This window comes from Oncorhynchus clarkii, chromosome 16 (assembly GCF_045791955.1).
Source record: "Oncorhynchus clarkii lewisi isolate Uvic-CL-2024 chromosome 16, UVic_Ocla_1.0, whole genome shotgun sequence".
NCBI classification, from domain to species: domain Eukaryota; kingdom Metazoa; phylum Chordata; class Actinopteri; order Salmoniformes; family Salmonidae; genus Oncorhynchus; species Oncorhynchus clarkii.
The window spans coordinates 17,421,353-17,432,640 of NC_092162.1; the positions used below are offsets into that span (position 1 = coordinate 17,421,353).

The 11,288-nt window shown below is 43.0% G+C and overlaps 1 protein-coding gene across 1 annotated transcript in view; it reads left to right on the forward strand.

Annotated features, from left to right (window-relative positions):
- The window catches only part of LOC139367480 (TANK-binding kinase 1-binding protein 1-like), a 69,447-nt gene extending 66,851 nt beyond the window's left edge, over positions 1-2,596 (forward strand). Inside the window, exons 9-10 of the mRNA XM_071105705.1 lie at positions 352-1,157; positions 1,825-2,596. Coding sequence (XP_070961806.1) covers positions 352-1,157; positions 1,825-1,953 — 935 coding nt within the window. The 3' untranslated portion in view covers positions 1,954-2,596. The remainder of the gene's footprint in view (positions 1-351; positions 1,158-1,824) is intronic.
- The last annotated feature ends 8,692 nt before the right edge of the window (positions 2,597-11,288 follow it).

The window sequence follows — 11,288 nt, forward strand, 5'->3', positions numbered from 1 at the left end:
GTTTCCATTGAACATCTCTGAGATGTTTCCACAACTTCATTGGACTCTACCTGTGGTAAATTCAGTTGATTGGACATTATTTGGAAATTCACACACCTGTCCCACAGTTGTCAGAGCAAAAAACCAAGCCAGGTCGAATACATAAAAAAAAAAATCAATTTTAGATTAAGGCTGTATTGTAATAAAGTGGGAAAAGTCAAGGGGTCTGAATATTTTCTGAATGCACTGTACTTATGAGTAACAAGTAACAACAGGCTTTAGTCCTATTTTGGAAGATGTAATAACTTTTGTCTTCGAGAGACAGTCTTGTGTGCTGCTCTCTGACTCCCCCTGTCTCTTCTGTTTCCTCAGTCCAACGCCAATCCCACCCCCCATCTCCCATTCATCACCAACGCCACTCCCCTGTGCCCCAGCGCCACTCCCCCATCCCGCCCCAGCACCACTCTCCCATCCCCCAGCGTCGCTCTCCAGTTCTCCAGCCACAGCGCCTCTCCCCGGACATGCACCGACGCTCGCCCCTGCTGGAAATCAATGATGGGCCCGCCTCCTACTCCTGCCGGCCAGCCAGCCACCACCTGAGGGCTAGCTTCCAGGGCCGTCGCAGCTACTCTGAGGTCGCTGACCCTTCGGCCTACCAGCGGCCGCTGCGCCTCAGCCTGGACCCCGTGTCCACCCTGCCCAAGCCCAGGCCCTACAGGGACTCCAGCTACTCCAAGCAGCATCAGCAGCACCAGCATGGAGGCTCCCAGCATGGGGGGTCCCCCCACAGAGGAGGCCAGCTCCGAGGTTCCCAGTCTGGGCTGCAGAGGGCCGGCAGCGAGGTGGGCCTCCACGAAAGTTCCCGCCACTCTCGAGAGCTGCCCTTCCCCCTGTCCGAGGTCTCTCCCAGGTCTCACCTGCACTTTGAGCCCCCGCCACCCCCCACTCCCCCCCCCCAGCTGCCGCAGTCCTCTGAAGACGAGGAGGAGTGGACCTGCCCGCACCCCATCAGCCCCCCACGGACGCTGGGCGTGCCCAACAATGTGTCGCCTCATGGGGTCATGAGGGGGCCGGCGTCCTGCTCGCCCTTCCCCATCCCCTCCAGACCCAACACCCTGACCTGCCACCCGTCAAGTTACCTGCACACAGAGCACGCCCAGTCCTGGCCCTCCATCAATGTGAGTCACATGCACACTCTATCCCAAATATGCTATAGAATATCATTATTCTATCACAACAAATCTAAAAAATTGTAAAATGGGTCAAGGTTAGCTTGTTATCCCCCTCAATCAAAATATGTATTTGAAAGAGAACTGCCCTTGACTTTGTTAATGCCTTCCTGCACTGTGCTATTTAATGGGAAATGACATTTGTTCCAATGCACCTTTACATATGAGCTTCTTTTCTTCATGAAATTACCTAAATGGTCCAAATATTATAATTGATAGTTGCCATAGACCAGGGCTGCCCAACCCTCTTCCTGGAGATCTACCATCCTGTAGGTTTTCAGTCCAACCCTAATTTAGCATATCTGATGCAGCTAATAAGTAGAATCAGGTGTGTTAAATTAGGGTTGGACTGAAAATCCACAGGACGGTAGATCTCGAGGATAATGGCTGAGCCAGCCCTGCCATAGACCCACACTGCTTGTTGACCTGAATTCTGTGTGTGTGTGTGTGTGTGTGTGTGTGTGTGTGTGTGTGTGTGTGTGTGTGTGTGTGTGTGTGTGTGTGTGTGTGTGTGTGTGTGTGTGCGTGCGTGCGTGTGTGCGTGCGTGCGTGCGTGCGTGCGTGCGTGCGTGCGTGCGTGCGTGCGTGCGTGCGTGTGCGTGTGCTTTGGATACAGCTGTGGATGGAGACAGAAGAGAGTGACATGAGGAGCTGCCCTCTGTGCCAGCTCATCTTCCCCATTGGTTACCCTGATGACGCCCTCATCAAGCACATCGACTCGCACCTTGAGAACAGCAAGATCTGATCGCCATTGCAGCACTGCACCCTCTTTTTAGTTGCTTCTGTTTTTTACTTATTGTGGAGTTATTTTAGGTTTTATTGCGTTTTTAAGCTGGCTAGCTTTTGTTTGACAATACATGAGGGCTTTTTGTGGGTTTATTAGCATGTTTGGAAAAATAGGTGGTTTAAGAAATGACATGGATGGCGTTGAGGTTCATGACAGACAATTTCCTTGACAGATGCAAGATCAGGGACATTCCAGGCAACTTGCCGTCCATTTCTTTTTATACCTCACACTTTACCAGTACTACTTGCTGTTAAGTGTCCTGCTTTACTTTCCTCTCTACCTATGTACAGCAATACAGACCAACACAATGAATTCCTGGAATTATTTGGGTGACTCTAATGGATAGATCCAGTCTGTTTTTTATTCGGGGCTTTACGATGTGAAGTCAGAGGTCAGAGTTATGTTATGGAGAGAGTATGGCTGTGTTAATTGTGTGTAGAAATGAATTTGTCCTGCAGGGCGGGCATGTAGTTGGCGTGACGACCTTGCTGTAGTGGAGTGGAAGGAACCCATAGGCAGTTTATCTTTAGGCTTGTGGCCTGATCAAAACTCTATATGAATCTTAGCACCTTAAATTAACCTAAATGAGCCTATATTAAAGCATAATTTCCCCCCCCCCCCCACCTAAATTTTCCAGTTAATGTATAGTTTGATATATCTGTTCAGTAACAAGTCAAAATAATCTTAAGGTATATTTTATATTTTCTTCTCCAAATGATAATATGTCACACATGTATCATGTTGGTGACATTTCACCCTCACAGGCTTACACACAGCTGTATATAGAAAGTAGGAAAGGAGGACTCCTTATAGGGAAAAGAGTGCATGGAAAATATTTGTATATGATAACAGTGATTCAACTGGGAGTCTCTTTAGTCTTCCTGAAGAAACGACCTGAAAACACTTATAGTGGAACACTATTTATCACTTTTGTCCAAAAGAAAACATTTCTCAATCCTTACAGTCCAACACTGGCACACTTAGTATTTTGTATCTTATACATAGATATCTTAAATATAACCTCCAAAATTCAGAGTGAGTGTTTGGGGTAATATTATGGAATCACTTTTTTTTTTATTGAGTCGAATATGTTGTACATAATTGTTATCTGACGTTTTGGTGAGACACAGTGGCTGCGTTTACACATGTCAAAACACACCAATCATAGTGTAACAGATCCGAATTGGGCTGCCTGTGTAAATACAGCCAATGTCAATGTGTCAATGTGTATCCATCAATGCATTTAGGTGGTTGTCAATTTTGGACAAAATTATATTCAGAATTCACCAACATGTCAAGTTGAATAATGAAATAACACAAGGGCCATACATTGATTTGAGCAAATCAGTGTCCTTTTAGAAACCACAAATATTCTATACTGTTATGTATATTCATATATCACTCTGTGTAAAACTTTTAAAGCTGTGTACAGACAGGTATTGTAAGCCTAATGCAAGTTCTTCTGTGGTCCATAACTTTAATCAGGACATCTGCTATTAATAATCTCTATTATCCTGGCTACCAATTTAAAATATACACAGAAAAATCACATTCTGCTATTAATCTATTTTATGACCTACTGGTTTGAAGTACCATTCTTGCTAGCTTATCTTCAATCAATTGAACAACCTACATGACTAATACAGAATGCTGTTGATAAGCATTTGATATATTCTTGGCCCAATTTGTTATGTACCAAAGAAGAAATGTAGCACACCATAGTTTGGTTACTATAAGAGCTATATATATAGCTCTTATAGTAACCAAACGATGGTGTATATATATAGTTAACTAAATATTCTATAGTAGGCCTACAAACGGGTGGAAAATTAACAAACTCACCTATGTAAAATCCTATGGTCATATGTAAAAGAAAATACGCAGACACACCTTTACATCTCAAAATTATTTCACTTTGTGACCCTCGGTACTACATCTATATTCTCTTTTGAAGCTAACAATGATGTATATGATGGTGGAGTTAGAATAATGGTATCAATTGCTAGCCAGCCCACACAAAGACAACATTGTCTGTCATTGGCTGTGTACAGAATGTCATGTTGGATTGTACCTTTTGATTACTTTGAATGAAGTACCCTTTCATAACCAAAGAAACCTAGATTAGATTTATGTACAAGATATACACTTATCTCTCTTGATGATGACCAAGTATCAATTAAGCATATCATGTTCACACAGATATGAATGGAGAGATAATACACGGATATGAATGGAGAGATAATACACGGATATGAATGAGAGATGACTAAAATGTCAATGTAAATAGGAATGGAGAGATGATACCGTTTTAAGGAAAGCGTTCATGACCAAAATATGTTGACCAGCAGCTGTAGTACATAGCAAACACGCCTATCAGTTCACAATGTTAAGCAGTCAAATGTGTATACAATACACACACACACACACACAGTCTGACACTCAAACCGCTATCCACAAAGAGGTAAGTTATGTAAAGATTTCCTCTCCTGCTTTTTTTTTGCTGCAAATCCTCCTTCAAGTTTCAAATCAGATCAAACACTGACATTGACAAAGTCTATAAACCCTCTTTCTAGCTCTGTGACTTATCTGATGATAACAGTAAACCCTCGCGTGGAAAAGCCCTCTCTGCGGCACCCTCGACGACTGACTGATCAGAGCTCGACAGATGTTTCTCACAAGCTGAAGGGCCACTACTGAGGAAGAAGAATCACTATGGAGGTATTTTGTGCACCACTGGATTTCAAGGACTTTCAACAACTTGTATTTAAAAATGAAAAAATAGTTGCGTAAGGAGTTGTGACTTTTTCTTTCTGTATCTACATTTCCTGAAAAATAAACTGGAACTTGCACTGAAAGGACTCTCGGAATTGGTTGGTTTCACTTATGTAGAGATACGCAATAAATACTATTTAGTAGTCAAGATACATCAAGAATTATGTATCTCTAATATTCAGAGATAAACAGTTGTCAGGGCCAATCTTTACTAAACTGCTGTGGTGTCTAATTTCCAAACTATCCTATCTATCTCTCCCAGAGCCACTCCAGACTGCAGAGCGGAATCTAAGCACAAGGGGGAAGCAGACAGTTGGAATCACATTGGGAATCACAATCCATCCTCTTTACTGTCCATTTTATAAATTACAGATAGGCAGTTTGTATTGCTATCCTTGCTGGGACCAAAGAATTGATTACCATCCAAAATCTTATTTTCCCTAACCCCTAACCCTTAATCTAAACAGCACCCTAACCTTAACCCTAAAACTATACCTAACCCTAACTACTAAACCTAACCTAAATGTCCCCAATTGTCAGAATGTCCCTTGTTTTACTATCCTTGTGAGGACTTCTGGTACCCACAAGGATAGTTAAACAAACAAAAAACACACACACACAAGGTGTGTGATGACATGTGTGTTCTGTGTTGCACTGTGGATGCTGCTGTCAGTGCAGCACAAGCAGTGGCTCATCAGCAGCTGTAACTCATTTGTTCCAGCCCCAGTGCTGACTACACACTGTGAGAGAGAGAGAGAGCTGCGCTACTTGTGACAGCATTTTCCTCACCACATCGAAAACATGTGCTGCCAATATGCCACACTATTTGAGAAGTAATCAACTTTGAGTAGAGCTCTTCTGTCGTATCAAGCTAAATAATTCAGATGATTCCACTATGGTTAAAGATGCACTATGCAGAAATCGCTCCGCCATTTCCTGGTTGCTAAAATTGTAATAGTTTCAGTTTATGTGACAAAACAAGCAAGTATAGTGTAGACTATCATTGTACAATCTAAACCGCTGTGAAATATATTTTCCATAATCAAAAATATTGTATTTTCAGTTGTTTGCAGCTGGTGTACAAAACCAAAAGTAAAGAACGGGAAGCATAGCAATAGAGCACATACAAAATATCTACCTCTTATTAGACTTGCTTTCATTGAGAATGACAGAGCTATAACACACATTTCTATGTGAATTTAGTCGGGTCACCCAAAAAGTTACATATTGCGGCTTTATTAAAGTGAGGTTGTTTAATAACTAGTTTGCATTGATAGTGCAATACATTTATAGTGGGTTTAGGGGCCAGTATATTTGACGGAAAAACCTTTGCAGGACCACATAGGCCTACACTCCACCACAGCATACACTACCGTATATATAGAAAGGAAAAATGTCGCAGCTTTTGTTCTGTTTCTTGCCTCCTCTGTAAAACAGAATAGGCTAAACTCCAGTTGTTACCTATTACAAATCAGACAAAAGCAAATTCACATTTTTGTTGAGACCTCAAACATGAGCAAATACACTTATGTTTATCCTCTGGTATAGTATGTATTTCTGACGAAAACCCCCTCTCTACCCCCACACCATACCTCCGTTTCCTAACTTCAGCTCTCAACCTCGAGTCATACCTCAAGAACTCGAACACACAAAGCACCCACCCATCCGGTCCTTCCTAACCACAAACCTCTAGCAGAGCTGAGCACAGGAGGTGGACTGAAGAGCTACAGTAACAAGAAAACACGTCTATTTACCCATTCAAATAGTGATACATGCCATACACTCACTCTCTAATGGAAAAACAACTCTTTAACACTGTAAGCACCCACACACACACATGTGTATATATATATATACTCTGCATATCCTGTACTTTTTTCAGCCATCAGAAGAACATTTCACAAGTATTCCCAGATTTGTACACAATTCTGAGAAGGCTTTCATGTATTCACCGTATGAGCCCTTCTGGTTTTGTGTTTGAAGCTTTGCTGCCTTGTAAGCAGGGCCTAATATGTATATGTTTAGTATATATAATATATATAATTAGTAATGATGGTCTGTCGCCTCCAGGCCTCCAGGCCTGGAGGTGTGTTGGGTCATTGTCCTGTTGACATTCTTCAAAGTAGCGAAAAGTACATTTCTTAATGCGTTTGAGGGAATCAGTTGTGTTGTGACAAGGTAGGGGTAGTGTACAGAAGATAGCCCTATTTGGTAAAATTCCAAGTCCATATATTGACAAGAACATCTCAAATAAGCAAAGAGGAACGACAGTCCATCATTACTTTAAGACATGAAGGTCAGTCAATACGGACAATTAAATAACTTTGAGAGTTTCTTCAAGTAGGTCGCAAAAACCATCAAGCGCTATGATGAAACTGGCTCTCATGAGGACTGTCACAGGAAAGGAAGACCCAGAATTACCTCTGCTGCAGAGGATAAGTTCATTAGAGTTACCAGCCTCAGAAATTGCAGACCAAATAAATGCTTCGCATAGTTCAAGTAACAGACACATCTCAACGTCAACTGTTCAGAGGAGACTGAATCGGGCCTTCATTGTCAAATTTCTGCAAAGAAACCACCACTAAAGGACACCAATAATAAGAAGAGACTTGCTTGGACCAAGAAACACGAGCAATGGACATTAGACCGGTGGAAATCTGTTCTTTGGTCTGATGAGTCCAAATCTGAGATGTTTGGTTCCAACCACTGTATCTTTCTGAGACGCAGAGTAGGTGAACGGATGATCTTCGCATGTGTGGTTCCCACCGTGAAGGATGGAGGAGGAGGTGTGATGGTGTGGGGGTACTTTGCTGGTGACACTGTCAGTAATTTATTTAGAATTCAAGGAACACTTAACCAGCACGGCTACCACAGCGTTCTGCAGCGATACGTCGTTCCATCTGGTTTGCGCTTTTTTTAATTTATGTTTTATTATTTTTTATTTTATTTAACTAGGCAAGTCAGTTAAGAACAAATTCTTATTTTCAATGACGGCCTAGGTTAACTGCCTGTTCAGGGAGAGAACGACAGATTTGTACCTTGTCAGCTCGGGGGTTTGAACTTGCAACCTTCCGGTTACTAGTCCAACTAGGCTACCCTGCCGCCCCGACTATCATTTGTTTTTCAACAGGACACTGACCCAACACACCTCCAGGCTGTGTAAGGGCTATTTGACCAAAAATAAGAGTGATGAAGTGCTGCATCAGATGACCTGGCCTCCACAATCACCCAACTTCAACCCAATTGAGATGGTTTGGGATGACTTTGACCGCAGAGTGAAGGAAAAGCAGCCAACAAGTGCACAGCATATGTGGGAACTCCTTCAATACTGTTGGAAAAGTAATCCAGGTGAAGCAGGTTGAGAGAATGCCAAGAGTGTGCAAAGCTGTCATCGAGGCAAAGGGTGGCTACTTTGAACAATCTCAAGCATAAAATATACTTTGATTTGTTTAACACTTTTTTTGGTTACTACATGATTCCATGTGTCATTTCATAGTTTTGATGTCTTCACTATTATTCTACAATGTAGAAAATAGTAAAAATAAAGAAAAACCCTTGAATGAGTAGGGGTGTCCAAACTTTTGACTGGTACTGTATATATTGGACTACAATAGGCTCCTAAACACACTTTCCAGTGGCAGACTGATTCACCCAATGATGATAATGGTGGCAATAGCCTATCTCAAGTAAGATACTTTGAAAAACAGTACTGCTGTTTACTCAAAACTGGGAGTTATATTATATTTAGGCAAACTGACAGCTGCAACCAACCCCAGTAATATAATCCATAGATGGCAGTTACCATTCAAGTCAGGACTGGCAGCCATTGCTAGTGTACCCATGAGTTTAACAGTCAAATTTCCAGGGTAAGAGGTTCCAAAATCTTTCTATGGATAATATGTCTATGACCACAACAACAAGCTGTTCAATATTTGGTGCACGTGTTGCCCAAATTGCAGCCTTCCCGACTGTAGTCATAGTGGTAACTCCCAAAATAAAGGAAACACTTGAATAAATGAGGGTTACAAAGTATATCTTATGGTGTGGGGTAAATTTTCCTGGCATGGTTTAGGTCCATTTGTAGAATCTATGCCAAGTCGCATTGAAGCTGTTCTGGCAGCTCGTGGTGGACCAACACCCTATTAAAACACTTTTGTTGGTATTTCCTTTAATATGGCCGACACCTGTATGTGCTTGTGAAAAAACTTTAGCCACAGTTCTTTTTTTAGAAACTATTGATCCTCTGTGGCTAAACTATGTTCTCTGGTGTATTTTGAAGATTGAGAGCGGGCTTCTGCCTCAGCAGCAATTTGTATTCATGTGAATTTGTGTAAAATGTTATTGCGCCCGTCCTAGCTGTGCCCTGGACACCATATGTGAATTGATTGCCCCCCCCATCTATCTTCAGAGCTCGTGCTGCTAGGTGACCTAAACTGGGACATGCTTAACACTCCGGCCATCCTACAATCTAAGCTTTATGCCCTCAATCTCACGCAAATTATCAATGAAACCACCAGGTACAACCCCAAATCCGTAAACACATGCACCCTCATAGATATCATGATGACCAACCTGCCCTCTAAATACACCTCTGCTGTTTTCAACCAGGATCTCAGCGATCACTGCCTCATTGCCTGCATCCGTAATGAGTATGCGGTCAAACGACCACCCCTCATCACTGTCAAACGCTCCCTAAAACACTTCAGCGAGCAGGCCTTTCTAATCAACCTGGCCCCGGTATCCTGGAAGGTTATTGACCTTATCTCGTCAGTAGAGGATGCCTGGTTATTCTTTAAAAGTGCCTTCCTCCCCATCTTAAATAAGCATGCCCCATTCAAAAAAATTGGAACCAGGAACAGGTCTCTAGACCTGACTGCCCTTGACCAGCACAAAAACATCCTGTGGCGTTCTGCATTAGCATTGAATAGCACCCGTGATATACAACTTTTCAGAACCAATATACACAGGCAGTTAGGAAAACTAAGGATAGCTTTTTCAAGCAGAAATTTGCATCCTGTAACACAAACTCAAAAAAGTTCTGGTACACTGTAAAGTCCATGGAGAATAAGAGCACCTCTTCCCAGCTGCCCACTGCACTGAGGCTAGGAAACACTGTCGCCACCGATAAATCCACTATAATTGAGAATTTCAATAAGCATTTTTCTACGGCTGGCCATGCTCTCCACCTGGCTACCCCTACCCCGATCAACAACCCTGCACCCCCCACAGCAACTCGCCCAAGCCTCCCCCATTTCTCCTTCACCCAAATCCAGATAGCTGATGTTCTGAAAGAGCTGCAAAATCTGGACCCCTACAAATCAGCCGGGCTAGACAATCTGGACCCTCTCTTTCTAAAATTATCTGCCAAAATTGTTGCAACCCCTATTACTAGCCTGTTCAACCTCTCTATCATATTGTCTGAGATTCCCAAAGATTGGAAAGCTGCCACGGTCATCCCCCTCTTCAAAGGGGGAGACACTCTAGACCCAAACTGCTACAGACCTATATCTATCCTACCCTGCCTTTCTAAGGTCTTCAAAAGCCAAGTTAACGAACAGATTACCGACCATTTCAAATCCCAACCAATGACCAGCTCTGAAACCGCTATGCAATCTGGTTTCAGAGCTGGTCATTGGTGCACCTCAGCCACGCTCAAGGTCCTAAATGATATCATAACCGCCATCAATAAGAGACAGTACTGTGCAGCCGTATTCATCAAGCTGGCCAAGGCTTTCGACTCCACATTCTTATTGGCAGACTCAACAGCCTTGGTTGCTCAAATGATTGCCTCGCCGGGTTCACCAATTACTTCTCTGATAGAGTTCAGTGTGTCAAATCGGAGAGCCTGTTGTCCGGACCTCTGGCAGTCTCTATGGGGGTGCCACAGGGTTCAATTCTCGGGCCGACTCTCTTCTCTGTATACATCAATGATGTCGCTCTTGCTGCTGGTGATTCTCTGATACACCTCTACGCAGACGCCACCATTCTGTATACCTCTGGCCCTTCTTTGGACACTGTGTTAACTAACCTCCAGACGAGCTTCAATGCCATACAACTCTCCTTCCGTGGCCTCCAACTGCTCTTAAATGCAAGTAAAACTAAATGCATGCTCTTCAACCGATCACTGCCTGTACCTGCCCGCCCGACTAGCATCACCACTCTGGACGGGTCTGACTTAGAATATGTGGACAACCACAAATACCTAGGTGTCTGATTAGACTGTAAACTCTCCTTCCAGACTCACATTAAGCATCTCCAATCCAAAGTTAAATCTAGAACTGGCTTCCTATTTCGCAACAAAGCATCCTTCACTCATGCTGCCAAACATACCCTCGTAAAACTGACCATCCTACCGATCCTCGACTTCGTCGATGTCATTTACAAAATAGCCTCCAACACTCTACTCAACAAACTGGATGCAGTCTATCACAGTGCCATCCGTTTTGTCACCAAAGCCCCATACACTACCCACCACTGCAACCTGTACGCTCTCGTTGGCTGGCCCTCGCTTCATACTCGTC